The following is a 20,755-nucleotide window of genomic DNA, read 5'->3' as shown; positions in this document are numbered from 1 at the left end:
ATGCAGCAGATGAATGAGCAAGGTAAAAACCCACCACACCAAACAAATGAAGAAGAAATAGGCAGTCTACCTGAAAAAGAATTCAGAGTAATGATAGTAAAGATGATGCAGAATCTTGGATATAGAATGGAGAAAACACAAGAAACATTTAACAAGGACATAGAAGAACTAAAGAGGAAACAAAAAATGAGAAACCACACAATAAATGACATTAAAAATTCTCTAGAAGGAGAATAACTGAGGCAGAAGAAAGTAAAAGTGACTGGAAGTCAAAAGAGTGAAAATAACTATCGCAGAGCAGAATAAAGAAAAAAGAATGAAAAGAATTGAGGACAGTCTCAGAGACCTCTGGGACAACATTAAATGCATCAATATTCAAATTATAGAGGTCCCAGAAGAAGAAGAGACAAAGAAAGGGAATGAGAAAATATTTGAAGAGACTATAGTTGAAAACTTCCCTAATATGGGAAAGGAAATAGTCAATAAAGTCCAGGAAGGGTAGAAAGACCCATACAGGATAAATCCAAGGAGAAACACGCCAAGACACATATTAATCAAACTATGAAAAATTAAATACAAAAAAAAAAATTAAAAGCAGCAAGGGAAAAGCAACAAATAACATACAAGGGAATATCCATAATGTTAACAGCTGACCATCAGCAGAAACTCTGCAAGCCAGAAAGCAGTGGCAGGATATATTCAAAGTGATGAAAGGGAAAAAACTACAAGCAAGATTTCTCTACCCAGCAAGGATCTCATTCAGATTCAACGGAAAAATTAAAACTTTACAGACAAGCTAAAGTAAAGAGAATTCAGCATCACCAAACCAGCTTTACAACAAATGCTAAAGGAACTTCTCTAGGCAGGAAACACAAGAGAAGGAAAAGAGCTACAATAATAAACCCAAAACAATTAAGAAAATGGTAATAGGAACATACATATAAATGATTACCTTAAATGTAAATGGATTAAATACTCATACTAAAAGACAGACTGGCTAAATGGATACAAAAACCAGACCCGTATATATGCTGTCTAAAAGAGACCCACTTCAGACCTAGGAACACATAAAGACTGAAAGTGAGGGGATGGAAAAAGTTATTCCATGCAAATGGAAAGCAAAAAAAGCTGGAGTAGGAATTCTTATATCAAACAAAATAGACTTTAAAATAAAGACTGCTACAAGAGACAAAGAAGGACACTAAATAACGATCAAGGGATCAATCCAAGAAGAAGGTATAACAATTGTAAATATGCACCAAACATAGGAACATCTCAATACATAAGCCCAAATACATAAGCCATAAAAGGGGAAGTCAACAGTAACAAAATTACAGTAGAAGATTTTAACACCCCACTTGCACCAATGGACAGATCATACAAAATGGAAATAAATAAGGAAACACTTTAAATGACACATTAAATAAAATGGACTTAATTGATATTTATAGGACATTCCACACAAAAACAACAGAATACACTTTCTTCTCAACTGCTCATGAAACATTCCCCAGGATAGATCATATCTTGGGTCACAAATTAAGCCTTGGTAAATTTAAGAAAATTTAAGTCATATCAGGTATCTTTTCTGACCAAAACGCTATGAGACTAGATATCAATTACAGGAAAAATAAACTGGAAAAAAGGCAAACACATGGAGACTAAACAATACACTGCTAAATATCCAAGAGATCACTGAAGAAATCAAAGAGGAAATCAAAAGCTACCTAGAAACAAATGACAATGAAAACACGATGACTCCACACTTACAAGACACAGCAAAAGCAGTTCTAAGAGGGAAGTTTATCGCAATAAAATCCTATCTTAAGAAACAAATAAAATCTCAAAAAAACAACTTAACCTTACACCTAAGCAATTAGAGAAAGAAGAACAAAGAAAACCCAAACTTAGCAGAAGGAAAGAAATCATAATAATCAGAACAGAAATAAAAGAAAAAGAAATGAAAGAAACAGTAGCAAAGTTCAATAAGACTAAAAGCTGATTCTTTGAGAAGATAAATAAAATTGATAAAAAAAAATAGACAGACTCATCAAGAAAATAAGGGAGAAGACTCAAATCAACAGAATTAGAAATGAAAAAGGAGAAGTAACAACTGACACTGTAGACATACAAAGGATCAAGAGAGATCACTAAAAGCAACTATATGCCAATAAAATGGACAACCAGGAAGAAATAGACAAATTTTTGAAAAGCCCAACTTTCTGAGACTGAACCAGGAAGAAATATAAACAGATCAATTACAAGCACTGAAATGGAAACTCTGATTAAAAATCTTCAAACAAACAAAAGCCCAGGACCAGTTGGCTTCACAGACGAATTCTATCAAACATTTAGAGTAGAGCTAACACCTATACTTCTCAAACTCTTCCAAAATATAGTAAGAGAAAGAGCAGTCCAAAACTCATTCTACGAAGCCACCATCATCCTGATACCAAAACCAGAAAACGATTTCACAAAAAAAGGAATTTACAGGCCAATATCACTGATGAACATAGATGCAAAAATCATCAACAAAATACTAGCAAACGGAATCCAACAACTCATAAAAAAGATCATACACCATGATTAAGTGGGGTTTATCCCAGGAATGCAAGGATTCTTCAACATATGCAAATCAATCAATGTGATACCCATATTATCAAATTGAAGGATAAAAACCATATGATCATCTCAATAGATGCAGAAAAATATTTTGACAAAATTTAACACCCATTTATGATAAAACTCTCCAGAAAGTAGGCATAGCAGGAACTTAACCCAACATAATAAAGGCTATATATGAGAAACCCACAGCCAACAGCATTCTCAATGGTGAAAAACAGAAAACATTTCGACTAAGATCTGAAAGAAGACAAGGTTGCCCACTCTCACCACTATTATTCAACATAGTTTTGGAAGTTTTGTCCACAGCAATCAGAGAAGAAAAATAAATAAAAGGAATGCAAATCGGAAAAGAAGAAGTAAAGCTGTCACTGTTTGCAGATGACATGATACTATACATAGAGAATCCTAAAGATGCTACCACAAAACTACTAGAGCTCATTAATGAATTTGGTAAGTAGCAGGATACAAAATTTATGCACAGGAATCTCTCGCATTCCTATTCACTAATGATGAACAATCTAGAAGAGAATTTAAGGAAACACTCCCATTTACCTTTGCAACAAAAAGAATAAAATACCTAGGAATAAACCTACCTAAGGAGACAAAAGGCCTGTATGCAGAAAACTATAAGACACTGCTGAAAGAAATTAAAGATGATACACACAGTTGGAGAGATACACCATGTTCTTGGATTGGAAGAATCAACACTGTGAAAATGACTGTACTCCCAAAGCAATCAACAGATTCAATGCAATCCCTATCAAGCCACCAATGGCATTTTTCACAGAACTAGAACAAAATTTTCACAATTTGTATGGAAACACAAAAGTTCCCAAATAGCCAAAACAATCTTGACAAAGAAAAATGGAGCTGGAGGAATCAGGCTCCCTGACTTCAGATTATACTACAAATCTACAGTAATCAAGACAGTATGGTACTGACACAAAAACAGAAATATAGATCAATGGAACAGGATAGAAAGCCCAGAGATAAGCCTACGCACATATGGACACCGTATCTTTGATAAAAGAAGCAAGAATATACAATGGAGAAAAGACAGCCTCTTCAATAAGTGTTGCTGGGAAATTTGGACAGCTACACATAAAAGAATGAAATTAGAACACTCCCTAACACCATACACAGTAATAAACACAAAATGGATAAAAGACCTAAATGTTTATATTCCAGACACTACAAAACTCTTAGAGGAAAACATAGGCAGAACACTCTAAGACATAAATCACAGCAAAATCCTTTTTGACCCACCTCTTAGAGAAATCTAAATAAAAAGGAAAAGAAGCTAATGGGACCTAATGAAACTTAGAAGATTTTGCACAGCAAAGGAAACCATAAACCAGATGAAAAGACAACCCTATGAATGGGAGAAAATATTTGGAAATGAAGCAACTGACAAAAGATTAATTTCCAAAATATACAAGCAGCTCATGCAACTCGATTTCAAAAAAACGAAAACAAAAAAATCCAAAAATGGGCAGAAGACCCAAATAGACATTTCTCCAAAGAAGTTATACAGATTGCTGACAAACACATGAAAGGATGTTCAACATCACTGATCATTAGAGAAATACAAATCAAAACTATAATGAGTTATCACCTCACACCAGTCAGAATGGCCATCATCAAAAAATCTACAGGCAATAAATGCTGGAGAGGGTGTGGAGAAAAGGGTACCCTCTTGCACTTTTGGTAGGAATGTAAATTGATAAAGTTGCTATGGAGAACAGTATGGAGGTTCCTTAAAAAACTAAAAATAGAACTACCATATAACCAAGCAATCCCATTACTGGGCATATACCCTAAGAAATCCATAATTAAAAGGGTCATGTACCACAATGTTCATTGCAGCACTATTTACAATAGCCAGGAGATGGAAGCAACCTAAGTGTCCATTGATAGATGAATGGATAAAGAAGATGTGGTACATATATACAATGGAATATTATTCAGCCATAAAAAGAAATGAAACTGAGTTATTTGTAGTGAGTTGGATGGACCTAGAGTCGGTCATACATAGTGAAGTAAGTCAGAAAGAGAAAAACAAATACCGTATGCTAACACATATATATGGAATCTAAATTAAAAAAAAATTGTTCTGAAGAAGCTAGGGGCAGGACAGGAATAAAGATGCAGATGTAGAGAATGGACTTGAGGACATGGGGAGGGGAAGGGTAAGCTGGGACACAGTGGGAGTGTGCCATGGACATATATACACTACCAAATGTGAAATAGATAGCTAGTGGGAAGAAGTAGCACAGCACTGGGAGGTCGGTTTGGTGCTTTGTGACCCCCTAGAGGGATGGTCTAGGGAGCGTGGCAGGGAGATGAAAGAGGGAAGGGATATGGGGATATATGTATACGTATAGCTGATTCACTTTGTTATACAGCAGAAACTAACACACCATTGTAAAATGGTTATACTCCAATAATGATGTTAAAAATAAAACATTTAAAAATAGAATTGCCATATGATAAAGCAACTCTACTTCTGTGTATATACCCAGAAGAATTGAAAGCAAAGACTCAAACAGATATTTGTACACCTATATCCTAGCAGCATTATTCACAGTAGACAAAAGGTGGAGCAACACATTTGTTCATTGACAAATGAATGGATAAAGAAAATGATGCTGTATGTACATATAATATAATATTTTTCAGTTTTAAAAGGAAAGGAAATTTGGATAAATGCTATAACATGGATGAGACTTGAACAATTATTGCTAGGCTAAGTAAAATAAGCCAGACACAAAAGGATTATGTATTATTCCACTTTTATGGGGTACCTAGGATTATGAAATTCATAGAAAAGGAAAGTAAAATGGTGGCTGCCAGTGACTGAGGTGAGGGAAAAATGGGGATTTGTTTTTTAATAAGGATGGAGTTTCTGCTTGAGGAAATGAAAAAGATATTTCTGGAGGTGAATGATGGTAATGTTTTCACAACGATGTAAATGTATTTAATGCCACTGAATTGTGCAGTTAAAAATGGTTAAAAGTGTAAATTTTATGTGATGTATGTTTTGCCACACTAAAAATATCTAGCATAATGAAGAGGTGATCAACTACTACTTTGCTAACTTTGGGGAAAACTGATGTGGATAATCTCAGTGTCATATATATTTGACTATAATATATTATATATTGAGACAGTAATTGAACTCTTTTATGTTTTGCATAATGTTAAATTAAAATTTGTTTGCATCTCTTAAGATCCAATCTCAGGAAAAACATTCCAGATATACACTGAGTAGCAGGGAGCTGGTCACTTATGACTAAACTTTAAAAAACAGAAAAAAAAGGAAAAAGTCTATCATAAATCAATTATTCCCTATAAGAAATGAAGTATTAACATCATCGATTATGCTTTTCAGAAGAAAAAATAATATTCGTATTCTTTCCTTTAGTCTTTTTTCCCTACATTATATCCTACATATCACTGTAAATCAATTTCCCCCAAATTATTTTCTTTGTGATATTCCATTTCTCCAAATTTAATTATCCTTTTGCCTACAAGATGAAATCCAAAAGTTTCCACCTTGACATTTCAGGCTATCAGAAAATCTGGTGCTTAATTGTGTTTTTGAATTGTTCTTCCAAATTGTTTCAACCTAAAGTCTCTGCTCATATCTATGAAGGTTTCTCCTTTATATTCAGGGTTTTGGCTGTGCTTTTTCCTAGACCTGAAATTCCCTCCATTCTTTTTTATGCCTACAAAGTACAAATTCTATCTTGTTCATGAATTTCCCTTGAGGACTCCATTCGTATTGATCTCTGTCTTCTGAATTCTGATAACTTTACTGACTGTAAATTTGTCACTGGAACATGGTTAATATTATCAACTGTTATGTTTGTGCATATAGATATATATTTTTCTATCTTGAAAGGGAATATGAATGGTAAAACAACAAAGTAATATGACTGACATTTAAAAAAACACAGTGCGCTTTATTTGTCCAGATGAATGTCTCCCATTCAAAGAAATTACCTTTGGGAAATTAAATACTTAATGCAATAGAGTCATTGTTCAAAATATTATTAACACTTCTCTTTGGGAAATCTTTCAGTTTATTTTGTAGTGATAAGCCTTCATCCTTTGAGGATTGATTTTGTTTTCAAAACAGTAAAGTTATTTTGATTTGAGCTGGTAAATAGTTGAATGACATAGCTTGTAATAAAATTTATTTATTCTTACATTTTTTTGTCTCATTTTATAGGGTGACTATCAAATGATAAAACAACACATTCTTTTTATACATTTCTTATGATGAATCTGGAATGCATAAGGAGGATTTCTTCACAATATTTCAGGCCTAGGAGTAAGTGTACAACTTTACAAAGGATTATACCGCTGTAAGAATTAATACTTATTTGTAAGACTACTTTCTGGTAGCTTAAAAATCCTTCTTATTTCTGATAAAAACAAATAACCAAATAAATACATGAATAAAAAGGAATATTTTACCGTTCCACACAGTCAGAAAGTCTGGAGCAATGGTTAGAAGCAGGGGCATCATGACCCCCAACAACATATAAGAATCCATTGTATGCTGCAACTCCCACACCTCCACGTCTTTTGGACATTGGAGCACACAGACTCCATTTGTTAGTATGTGGGTCAAAGTATTCCATAGATTTGAGGCAGGAACTTCCATCACGTCCACCAATAGCATATAGCCTAGAAAAAAGACAGAAGTGTGTGTGTGTGTGTGTGTGTGTGTAAATTTGTGCATAGAATGAAAGTGACAGAACCTTGTGCAAAGCATTGAACTGTGTGTTCTACTCCCTTAGTATTTCACAGTGAATGGCCTGAATTTGTGAATGGATAGTTACCTAAAGGCATTTGTTAAGGTCTACCTTACCCTAAACCTCTCTGTTTCATCATTTTTGTGAAAGTTACTTTGACATGATATAATAGATTAAAGGATCCCACTGGAAGTGAAGTACAGAGAAAGAAGGGAGATTTCAAAATTGTTGGTAGTATTTGTCAGTTAAACCTCAATAAAGCTAAACATTTTTAGAGAAAGGTAAGATGTTTCCAAAACCCAACTATGGCAACCTTACAATTTTAGCTAGGTTTAATTGCTTAGCATTAGAATCCCTGTTGTTTTCTATGAACTATTTTATTTAGTGTAAAAAAAATTTGTAACTAAGAAGATATTAATTTAATAAGTAACTAGGGGAATAGAATAAAACCTAGAAACCAGATTTTTTTCCTAGAAAGATATATTGGCTATGACATTTCTTTCATAAATTTTAAATGCCAATTCTTTTGATGAGCAGTATTTTTAATCTAATTTAAATTTAATCCTGCATCAATAAAGAAGATAAACATTTATTAAACTATATGTCTATAATTGCCCTTCATGCTCAATTGTGAACAATAGCAAGTCAGAAAGACAAAATTAAATTAGTCAGATTCGATGATTTCAGCTTCTTCTGTAAAAGGTAGGAGATTGCTACTGAGTCGCCTGATATCATTCAGGTTAGGCAAGAGATAATCAGATTTAGGAGAATTTTAATCTCTAAGACACTGTAAGTCTGGGTCTCCTCTTAACTATAGACATTTCCTGCTCCTTGCACAAGGTGCTAAAATTGAAATTGAATTTTACTTGAAATTGTATTGAAATTTCTACTGAACCCAATTATGTGATGAGATATTGGCTTTATGCATATGCATAGTCAGTACAGACATACAAGGCTGTCTCCTGCCACTGACCCATCCTGGTGTCTGAATTTTTCATCATTCAAGTCTTTCCTATATGCTGGTCATTATCTCCAAAGGTTCCTTGTCAGAAAGCACATAATTACCTGCAAGAAGAACAATTCAAGCTCGTAGAAACCTCTAACATCATTGGGTTTCAATATATTAGCTTCTCTTATAGGCAAGCGATCAGGAAGAGGGAAAGATTCAGAAAGGTGGTACTAGTTGTAATTCTAAAATACTCAGGAGAGTGAATGATAAAGAACAAAGAGACTTGGCCTATTACAAAGACTTACCAAAATTTTGATAAGTCAAGAATAAGTTATAATGTAAAAAATGGTAGCTTCCTGAGGGTAAGATTGGAACTTGTTTGATTCTCAAATTTAATGTACACACAAGTCACTTGAGGATCTTGTTAAAATGTCTATTCTGATTCAGGGGGTCTAGGCTGGGGCTAAGATTCAGCATTTCTAAATAGATCTCAGGTAATGCTGATGCTACTGGTCTCAGGACCACACTGGAGTAGCAAAGGACTACAGGATATTTAATTAAATGTCCATTTTAGATAAATATTTTCCATCAAAATGAAGGGAGAGTTCCAACAAAGGCCTTCTACTATCAACAGCTAGGATGTCCTGGTCACCAGGAATGCTTATTGATTGGTGGATCACATCACTGAAGTGCTGTACCACATGAAATGGGAGCAAAAGCATGCATGCTTGAGTTTACTCACTTGTTGTTTAATGCAACAACACCAACGGTGCTTCTAGGAGTTGACATACTGGCCACATAATTCCACTGACGTCCCTCAGGATCCCATCTTTCTACAGTGTTTAGATAACTCCATCCATCATGACCACCAACAGCATACATTGGTCCTTCAAGTGTGGCTACGCCTAAAGTGTAAAAATAGCATGAGGGCTCACCTAGGTAGGCCACACACAATGGATGTTGTTTCATTTTTCAAGGAACTGACTGCTTAAAAATTTGTTTGTATCTCTTAAATGGTTTTGTAAATAATCATTTAATTAATAATTTACTGATCTTGATATAAAAATTAATATGGTCTTTTAACCCTAGGAAATTTTCAGGCATAGTTAGGGTATCATGGTTGTAATGCTGAAGTCAAAGGAAGTAGTGGGACACAACTTTTCTCAGGATTAATAGAAAAGGGAAGCTGATTTGTTTTCTGGCATAATTTCAAAGTTATTTTTCAAATGTAAGTGATAGATGAGGTATGATATTGAATCTTAGATGAATCTTAGAATTGTAGGCTAACTGTGATAGGTCTTTCTAATCCCTGATTTTTATTATAGGGATAAAAAAATTCCCATGAGATAACTAAGTAGACAAGGATTTTTGAGGTTTAGTTAGAAATTTGTTCCAGTAGATACTATAAATAGCCCCTTTCTGTTTCTCATCTGCTCTGGGAATTCACGTAACTGGTTCCTCCCCACCTTACCTTCTTCACCATCTCAATCCGCCTCTCAGAGGTATACCCTCATCACCTCTCCTATCTCTTTAGTAATATCAATTAGAATTTAACAATTTGCTCTGATTTCTCTGTAAGATATGTTTTCTAAACATCACACTGACAGAACTGAGCTGAATGATTACATAGTCTATCATTTGATATAGATAATTTATCAGATATTTTGGGGCAAATAATACCAGTCCTGGATATGGCATGCTTTATCTGTGTAAAATTCAGTTCTTAAAGAACAATGCAATTGTTCAGCTTTTTTTTTTTTTTAAGAAACTCTGTTATTGAATCGTACGGAGTCTAGCATGAAGAAAGATATAACTTGACAAATACACAGGAGAATCAAAGTTCCCCACTGTTCCAGAAGTCTCCATTCCTTCTTAAACTTTTTTGGAACCTCTGGATTAAGTATAATTTAGAGCTACTCTCAACCAAAGTGTTTTTTTTCTAAATATTTCTGCCTTCAAACTGTATCCTAAGGCTTTTGCCTAAATATAGTTTTGCTTCTTATGTGAAGGGACACTAGAAACTAGTCCCTTGAAACAATGAAACAAAGAAACAATGTCTCTCCATTATCAAGTGTTCTTTTCTCTAAATTGAGTTTACAAAAAACTCCCTGTTGTAGTTTCGTGCTCTTCAACAATGTATTCCTTCTAAAAGTTTTTATCCTTCCTGAAGTGGGACCCCTTTAAAATATCGGTAGAATGGAGATAGGATTATAGCAAGTATGACATCTGAAACAAGAAAAACTTTCACAGTCTTTTATCATTTGCTTATGCTTTTCAGCATTTTGGAAACATTTTCACTAAGCGTTTGGCTAAATCTCAGTGATGTGCAGCTTAATTTTATTTTAATTAATTTTTTTTTCAGATGGATGACCTTTATTATTTATTTTTAATTGGGGTATAGTTGTTTTACAACGTTGTGTTAGTTTCTACTCTACAGTGGAGTTCCCCGTGCTATACAGCAGGTTCTGATTAGTTATCTATTTTATACATATCAGTTAGTGTATTCCAGCTTAATTTAATTTTTAAAAAGCTCTACTAACTGTACATTCTTTAGAAACTATGTAACATTAAGCTCTTACCTAAGCCATGCCTGTGTGTTGACATGGGAGGCATCACCATCCAGATTTTGCCAACTGGATTAAAACATTCCACAGTATTCAAAGTTTTTAAACCATCTCTTCCTCCCACGACGTAGAGCTTATTATCAATAACAGCAACTCCAAACTGAAGCCTACGGCCACTCATGGTGCCAATATGTAACCAGCTGTTGGTCCTGAGGTCATATTTTTCAATTGTAGTGGTACCTGTTAAAAAATGTTGAACAATGGTAAAAACTGCTTGTATAAAAATTTTAATTGGCATCATTCATATTATATTTATGTATCTATCATTTATAGCATAGGATCAGTGATTGCAACTCAAATTAAAATAAGTAGCCCAGATGATTCTCCAACCTGGGAGGTAAGGTAAGGATATTTCACCACTTCTGAATCCAAATGGAGGAGTCAGAATAAAATAGTTTACTTAATATATATAGTTTATATGCTTATAATGGCTACAATAAGCTATTGGTAGTACTAACACAGGTGTCAAACACCATATTTTACAACCAAAAATTACTTTGGAATCTATTACTGACTGTTTACATACCTATAACCATTCAATATACTAATTTATGACCTTTTATTTTTAGTTTGGTGTGTGTGTGGGTTGATTTAAAATACAAACGACTAAAAGAACAGGAATGAAAATTCCTTTTAAATGGAACTTCAGCGTTGATTCACTTAATGTTCCATGATGGTAACACAAAGGATTATAATTAATAACATAATTATTTATATTCATATTATTTATGTATTATAATTAATAATGCAATTCTGAGGTATTACCTTCTTTATGTGCTAATAAAAGTTCAATTTTCTACTCAATTACTGAAATATCAAGTTTACTACCAGAGTATACTGTCACTACTGCCATAGTAAATTGTCACTACTTCATAATAAATTATTACTCCTGTAGGCAATGCTTTTTACCAGTCATCAACAATAGCTGCTGTTATTTTTTAATAAAAATTGATTCTGCACAACAGGAAAGTTTCTAATTACCAAAGTAAGAAATGAAAGAGTTAGACGATTCACATTCATAGCGTACCTAAGACAGCTTGTGACAGATTTAGGGAATTTCAACCCAATTTCACAATGCTAACCATAGGAATAAGCAAAAACACTTCTGTTGTTCTACTGGGAGATTTGTGGAGAAAATATAATCCATTAGTTAAGATGAAAACAGTTAATATCTGAAGCCTTTTCACTGGCAAATTATAAGGCTACAGTAGAAGGATTTAGGCAGAGTGTATATTATGTCTATGGCTGCTTCTGAAAGTTTTTCTTTTTATATTGGACTAATGGAAACAGTGTTTATATCTTTTTAGGTCTTTTCTGGTGAATAGTGCACTATAAGTATTTTTGTCTCAAGAGTTTGGATTTTCACAATAAAAACATGCAAATATACAGGCACTCATTTACTCTTTCTCTTTAATCCCTGCATCTTTCATTGACAATGTGGATTTGGCTGAATGCTGATTTACAGATAGCAATCACTCTATTGACTATATTTATTGCTGAGAGGTCAAATAACACCACCTAGCTTTTATATAATAAATGTCTCTGGATGATACTGTTACAACTGGAATACCTACAAACAAACTCACATCTACTTTCACTCTGTCAAGCAGTCAATTTTCTCTATCTGTTTTCATATCTTTCCACTTCTTCATTCCAATCTTCCCACATCTGTCTTCCTATCCACTCTTTTCTATTTTAACTTTTCATTTTGAACTCTTTTCATTAGTGGAATTTACCAAGAAGCCAATTTAGATTAGGAAATGAAGGTTAGGGTGCACTAATTATTAAGATTATGGAGTTATTAATGGTGAAGTAATTAGGAAATTGTAGAAGGCTACATAAATCAGCTGTATGTTGAAGATTTACATTGAAATGATGAAGGCTGCTTCATGACAAGTTAATTTTTTCCAGACATTAGATAAAATATAAAAGATAAATTTACCCCATATCTACTATTTGCATCTATGAATATATATGACTTGTAGTTCTGTATCTTGAATTCTGAAAATTTCTTTAGCCCATTTGCCTACTTCCACAATTGCTCCAACTAATCAAAATGTAAATCCTCTAGGTAGCTTATTATGGCAGCTCTATATTTGATGGGAAAACTTAGATTTTTTTGTTTTTACTAATCTCTCTCTTTAGGACTCACTTCATAATTTTTCTGTGTATATCGATCTTCTACACTTAAACTTTGCAAATATTGTTTTTTATTTCATTTCAAAGCTCCTATTCAACCCTAACTTATGATCTATTCAAGAGAGAACAAAACCAGCCAAACTTTGTAGTATTGTTTGGAACATGATAGTTCCTGCTGTGAATATATCTGATGTAGTGATTTCCTCCATCTATTTTTAAAATGAAATAAAAATCACTATATTAACTTTTAATTTGTGCCCTGCCATATTGTCTCTCAGAATTCATTGTTTATAATAAATGAAAGGTTACTGAAAACCTTGTATTCACAAAAGCCCACAGTTTACCATTTGACCATTTAAAATTTTTGACTCTGTGATCATACTTAGAATTTTTTGATGAATCTTTTAATATACACGGTAGGAGTTATAGTTAACTCCAGCCACTTGTCTGATACCTATATTTAGCAACTAATTCCAAGTTAATTGTATGAGTCAGAAAGGTAATTAAAGACTGAGGAAGTACTGTATTTCCTAAACATCAAAAGGTGAAAGTTCAAAAAGTATCTTAAAAAGATAAGTGAAACAACACACTGTAAGAAAAGGCATGCATATAGAAATTTTTTTAAGAATGTAAATTGATATGTTTTTAAATGTAACATTCATTTATACAGATAAATGCTACCACTTTAATGTTTTTGCTTTACTTATTTTTTTCTTTCTTTTCTTTCTTTCTTTTTTTTTGCTCCTAAGTGCTCACCCTGAATTTTAAATATATTCTAAAACCCTCAAAGAGAGGGGTCAGTTTTGTTGTTGTTGTTGTTCTTTCATCTAAAATAGTGGCAGTATAGCAAAAAGGAAGACAAAATTTGAGTAATAATTCCCTTTCCCTTAGTTCTAGATGTTTGCCCTTGGCTTGGCTATCTAATCTTAGGGACCTTAGTCTCCTCATCTGCAAAACTGGGGTAATAAAATCTATCTTGTAGCATTATTGTGAGGATTAGAAATGATGTTTGCAAAATGCCAATCAAGGATCAGGTATTCAAAAATAATAGTTTTTACTATTATTGTAGTTGTCTGCAACTTCCCATAGACATTTTTATATTTCCATACAATAGGTATTCCAAGAGTCTCAAAATGATGGTTTTACTTCCTTCCATATCAAACTGTGGTAATAGAGTCAAGGGATCATAGGCTCACATTTCACTCATTTCTGTAAGCTAATAAGGAGTTGTAGATACTTATTACCATCTTGTGTAACACATTCATTTGTGTAATATTAACTTAAAAAACAGGAACCTGAAAAAATAACAAAAATAGTAACAAACAGGAAAACCAAACCAATAAACACAAAGTTTTCCATTTCTCACTCTGCAGGTTAGGCATTTTTTTTTAATCAGAAACTAAGCATAGCTGTGCTTGCATTTTGTACTTAGTACCTTTTTATATAAATATCAAATAAGACACCTTTTAAATGCTGTTAATGTTAATTCTATTCAACAAAATGCAATAAAATATCATTACTAGATTTGAAATTAATTATAATATTTCATTGTATTTGTTATTTTCTGAAGAACACTAGTTCTGTGACGTTTCTCTACTACTTTGGAAATAACTGCATTTGCAAGCTTTTGTTTTATAGGTTTATTATTAATTGACATGTCTCCTATATGGTCTTCCAATTTCCAGTTACACATACCAAAAGAAAGAATCGGTTTCCAGAAGCACAGGACTTTGACTTTTGCAACATTTTCTACAAGGTGTCAAAACATTTCTATGTATGACTTGGCAAATTTTAAGTGGTTGATCTTATTTCCTACACTGCCAATTCTTAATTACAAAGTCCTTGCCACATTGTTTTGGAAACATGGGTCTACAGACTGAGAAATCAAGTGTAAAAAGACAGAACTATAGAAAAACAAGTTCTAAGAAGTATTCAAGGTAGAATGATGGCTTCAGAAATATTTCCTTATTCCTATTTGTTGAAATTCTTTTGTAAAATCATTGTTTTATTCCAGGATGCAATTGCTGATCTTGTTATCAACATTTCAAGTTTATTTGTAACTGGTCTTTGAGCAACTATCTGGAAATTGACAACAAGAAGTTAGAGACCACTCTCCTATTTCTGTCAAAAAACAAATTTGGAGGACCCCATCCCTTCCGTTTACAGTAAATCTTTAAGTTTTCCATGAAAATATCTTATGTTGCAAAGCAAATACTGAAATTTAAAAATTGTTCCCATAAGAACCACAAAAGAACCCAAATTGCCAATGCAACCTTGAGAAAAAAGAACAAAGCTGAAGGTATCACCATCCCAGACTTCAGACTATACTACAAAGCTAAAGTCATCAAAACAGCATTGTACTGGCACCAAAACAGACAAATAGATCAATGGTACAGAATAGAAAGCCCAGAAATAAGTCCACACACCTATGGTCAATTAATCTATGACAAAGGAGGCAAGAATATACAATGGAGAAAAGACACTCTTCAACAAGTGGTTCTGGGAAAACTGAGCAATGAGATTAGAATACTCCCTCACACCATATACAAAAATAAAATCAAAATGGTTTAAATACCTAACTGTAAAACCTGAAACCATAAAACTCCTAGGAAAAAAACACAGGCAGAACACTATTTGACATAAATCATAGCAATATTTTTTGGTTCTGTCTCCTAAGGCAAAAGAAATAAAAGCAAAAATAAACAAGTGGGTCCTAATTAAACTTAAAAGCTTCTGCACAGCAAAGGAAACCACCAACAAAATGAAAAGGCAACCTATGGAATGGGAGAAAATATTTGCAAATGATGTGGCCTACAAGAGGTTAATATCTAAAATATATAAATAGCTCATACAACTCAATATCAAAAAAAAACCAATCAAAAAATGGCAGAATAGGCATTTATCCAATGAAGACATACAGATGGCTAACTAACACATGAAAAGATGCTTAGCATTGCTAATTATTAGAGAAAGGCAATCAAAACTCCAATGAGATATCACCTCACACATGCCAGATGACTATCATCAAAAAATCTCCAAATAACAAATGTTGGAGAGGATGTGGATAAAAGGGAACCCTTCTACACTGTTGCTGGGAATGTAAAGTGGTACAACCACTATGGAAAACAGTATGAAGTTTCCTCAAAAAACTAAAAATAGAACTACCATATGATCCAGAAATTACACTCCTGGGCATATATCCAGAAAAAATGAAAACACTAATTCAAAAAGATATATGCACTCCAATGTTCACAGCAGAATAATATACAACAGCCAAGACATAGAAGCAACCTGAGTGTCATCAACAGATAAATGGATAAAAAAGATGAGGTATATATACAGTGGAATAGGATTCAGCCACAAAAAGAGGGAAATTCTGCCATTTGTAGTAACATTGAAGGATCTAGACAATAGTATGCTTAGTGAAATGTCAGAGTGACAAATACTGTATGTCATTTATATGTGAAATCTAAAATAATACAAATGAATGTATATCCAAAACAGAAACAGACACACAAATATAGAAAACAAACTAGTGGTTACCAAAGGTGATAGAGAAGGAGGGAGGGACAAATTAATGGTATGGGATTAACAGATACAAACTACTATGTATAAAATAGATAAGCAATGAGGATATACTGTATAGTACAAGAAATTATAGCCATTTTCTTGTAATAACCTATAATGGAGTACCACCTGCAAAAATACTGAATCACTATGTAGTTTACCTGAAACTAATATAATATTGTAAGTCTATACTTCAATAAAAAGAAATTAAATGTATCCTGAGAGAAATAAATAAATAAATAAATATTGCTGTCATAAGGGAAAAGTACCTATTAAGAGTTGAGGAAACACTAATGAAAGGGTTTTATCCCATAAGGTAAGAATAAAAAAGGAGGTCACAATATTTATATTACCTTATTTATAAGAAATAGCTTTAGATGCAGACATTTATATATAGCTTTAACACCACCCTTATAGTTTAGAGGGTGTTGAGAATACATCTTTTTTGAATGATACTTTCTAAAATAATTAATTTGTTCCTGTTACCTTTCATAGCATCCATGCCTCCCACAGCATAAAGTGCTCCCACAGTTGATTTTCTAGGCTTCGTCCGAGGGCTTTGCATCATGGGTCTTCTCTCAGGTAAGAGATGATACTTCATAGCTTCCATCAGGAGCTTCTGACACTCAAGATCACCAGTAAACATGGAACTGTTTTCAAGATCTGCCAGTAACTGAAAAGTAATGATGCATGTATATGAAGTAAAGAGAAAACATTAGAAATAGCATTTTCATTTATATAACTTTGGAGAAAACTCAAGCTAATTCTAATGTATGTGTTATTATTTAATATTTTAAGTTACTTAGTAACATATTTTATCATTAAAAGCCTCATGGTAGTAGCTAATTTATTAATGCACATTTATTTGACATACTTTTCCTCTTTTGAGTATGTACATGTAATCTCCAGGAGTGAAAGTGAAAAAGCACTCATAAAATGTGCTACTGAAAGCAAAGTGAATGGCTGTGTCTGCACAGAGCAAGTGTCTCCTGCCCCGCTAGAGAAGCAGTCACCTTTTTGGTTGATTTAGGGGAGATGGCACAAACATGCGCAATTAAAATAATATCAGGACTTCACTGTTGGCACAGTGGTTAAGAATCCATCTGCCAATGCAGGGGACTTGGGTTCAAGTCCTGGTCCAGAAAGATCCCACATGCCGAGGAGCAACTAAGCCTGTTTGCCACAACTACTGAGCCTGCGCTCCTCAACAAAGGGAAGCCACCGCATTGAGAAACCCGTGCACCACAGTGAAGAATAGCCCCCATTCACCACAACTAGAGAAAGCCCATGCACGGCAACGAAGACCCAATGCAGCCCTAAATAAATTAATTAATTAAAAAAATAATATCACCATGGGGGCTGCATCTTTATCATCAAATCAAAGCATGAAGCAGGTGCTTTTTATCTGTACATGTACATGTGTACACCAGTAAAGTACATGTATTAGTAACTAGGTGATTCATCATCAATAGTATATGAGATCAATCCTTTCTAACCATTATTGCCCGGCAGCTAATATGACCCTAATTCAATGGGATAAAAGCTAGGTAAAGTATTCTTCTTGAGATGAGTTGAGGAGAAGTTAAGAGTCTTGTTCAGAATTTTCCAAGGGTCATTTAGATTGGTTCCTTGGAGTCTGGAGTCTACAGTATCATAGGAATTGACAGGAACAGCAAGAAGATTGTTGGAATGGACATACTAATCTTACCCCATAAAACTTCCCCCTGAAATTTCCTGTTCTTCACTGGTTAACCTCAACCCTGTTCTCACCCCACTTTTTATCCCTGATGGATCACTGTTTTGACTTGGCTGATGAGACCCCAGGTATTTCCTTAATGCATACGCTGTAGCAAATAGGTTTGAAAACTAGGCTATGTAATTTTTTTTTCTTTCAAAAATATTCTTCAGATATTTATCACCAGTCTCTTCATGTATTTCATTTCTAGAATATTTGTATAAGATTACCCACTACTACCATCATCAGGAAAAGTTCACACAATCCCACATTCTAGGCATACTCAGGAGTGGGAGGCCAAGGTACCACTGGTTGTGTGTTTCAGCTGGATATTTCCTGTTATTCCAATAAATTAAGAAAAGTCCAACTAAGCCTTTTGCTGAAAGAATGTCATATAGACTTAATAGCATTATAAAGTTAAGGGCTTCTGATCCTTTACACCAGTGTATTTCAAATTTTTGCATATCTAAGAATCATCTGGAGAACTTGTTAAAATACAGAATCCTTGGCCTCAACCAAATAAATCATTTCAGTTGGTCTGTGGTGGGGGCCTGAGAAACTGAGTTTCAAAGAAGCCCCGGCTTAAGAGTAAATATGTACTGGGAGTTCCAAAGATGGCAGAGAATAAAGAGTCTGAGCTCATCTCCTCTCCCAGGCACACAAAAATTACAACTATTTATAGGATAACTATTGATGAAAAAGACCAGAACCTACCAGAAAAGATCATCTACAGTTAAGATGTAAAGAAGGAACCACAAGTTGGGTAGGAGGGGTAGTCACAATATAGTCAAGACCCATAATCCCGGTGTGGGTGACCCACAAAGAGGAGAATAATTACAACTGCAGAGGTTCTCCCCAAAAAGCGAGGGGTCTAAGCCCCACATTGGGCTCCCTAGCCCAGGAGCCCTGCACCAGGAAGACAAGCAACCAGACTATTTGGCTTCAAAGGCCAGCGGGGCTTACATTCAAGAGACTCAGAGGGCTGTGGAAAATAGAGACTCCATATTTAGAGGACACACACAAAATCTCACATGCTCTGGGATCCAGGACAGAAGCAGTAACTTGAAAGGAGACTGTGTCAGATCTACCTGCTGATCTTAGAGAGTCACCAGGAAAGGCAATAGGCAACCAGAGCTCACCCTGGAGTCAGACACTGGCAGCAGTCATTTGTGGGAGCTCATTCTGTCGTGTGGACACTGGCCCTGGTAAGGGCCATTTTGGAATCCTCCCTCTAGCTTATTAGCCTTAGGACTCAGACCTGCCCCCACCCAACAGCCTATAGGCACCAGTACTGGCATGCCTCAGGTGAAGTAACTAACTGAGCAGGGACATAGCCCCACTCACCATATGTGGTATATATATATATATATATATATATATATATATATATATATACACACACACACACACACACACACACACACACACACACACTCTATACAATGAAATACTACTCAGCCATAAAAAACGAATGAAAATTTGCCATTTGCAACCACAAGGAAGGTCCTGGAGGGTATTATCCTCAGAAATAAGTCAGACAATGACAAAGACTGTATGTTATCACTTATACGTAGAATCTAAAAAAAGTGAAACAAACTAGTGAACACAGCAAAAAAGAAACAGACTCTACAAAAAATAAATACAAGAGAGGGTGTGGAGCAAAGAGAACCCTCCTACACTGTTGGTGGGAACGTATATTGGTGCAGTCACTATGGAGAACAGTATGGAGGTTCCTTAGAAAACTAAAAATAGAGTTATATGATCCAGCGATCCTACTCCCGGGCATATATCTGGAAAAGAAGAAAACTTTAATTTGTAAAGTTACATGCACCCCAATGTTCATAGTAGTACTGTTTACAATAGCCAAGACATGGAAGCAATTTAAGTGTCCATGGACAGATGAATGGATAAAGAAGATGTGGTATATATATACAATGTAATATTACTCAGCCACTAAAAAGAATGAAATAATGCCATTTGCAGCAACACGGATGGACCTAGAGATTATCATACTGAGTGAAGTTAATCAGAGAAAAACAAATATCATATGATATCACTTATATGCAGAATCTAAAAAAAATGATACAAATGAACTAATTTACAAAACCAAAACAGACTCGGAGTTGTAGAAAACGAACTTATGGTTATCAAAGGGGAAGAGGTGGAGGGATAATATAGGAGTTTGGGATTAACAGATACACGCTACTAACTATAAAATAGATAAACAACAAGGACCTACTGTATAGCACAGGGAACTATAGGCAATATCTTGTAATAATCTATAATGGAAAAGAACCTGAAATAGAATATATATATATATATATATATATATATATATATATATATATATATA

At 34.2% G+C, this 20,755-nt stretch overlaps 1 protein-coding gene across 1 annotated transcript in view; it reads right to left on the bottom strand.

Annotated features, from left to right (window-relative positions):
• KLHL4 (kelch like family member 4) overlaps positions 1–20,755 on the bottom strand; it is a 114,672-nt gene that overhangs the window by 24,572 nt on the left and 69,345 nt on the right. Inside the window, exons 6-9 of the mRNA XM_027086063.1 lie at positions 17,154–17,340; positions 10,917–11,141; positions 9,080–9,242; positions 7,108–7,320 (exon numbers count right to left, since the gene is read on the bottom strand). Of these exons, the coding sequence (XP_026941864.1) occupies positions 7,108–7,320; positions 9,080–9,242; positions 10,917–11,141; positions 17,154–17,340 (788 nt within the window). The remainder of the gene's footprint in view (positions 1–7,107; positions 7,321–9,079; positions 9,243–10,916; positions 11,142–17,153; positions 17,341–20,755) is intronic.

Source organism: Aethalodelphis obliquidens, unplaced genomic scaffold, assembly GCF_003676395.1.
Source record: "Aethalodelphis obliquidens isolate GAN/ISIS:26980383/991018 unplaced genomic scaffold, ASM367639v1 scaffold54, whole genome shotgun sequence".
Classification (NCBI taxonomy): domain Eukaryota; kingdom Metazoa; phylum Chordata; class Mammalia; order Artiodactyla; family Delphinidae; genus Aethalodelphis; species Aethalodelphis obliquidens.
Note: the sequence above shows the minus strand (reverse complement) of the source record. Positions and strands in the feature narration are given on the sequence as shown.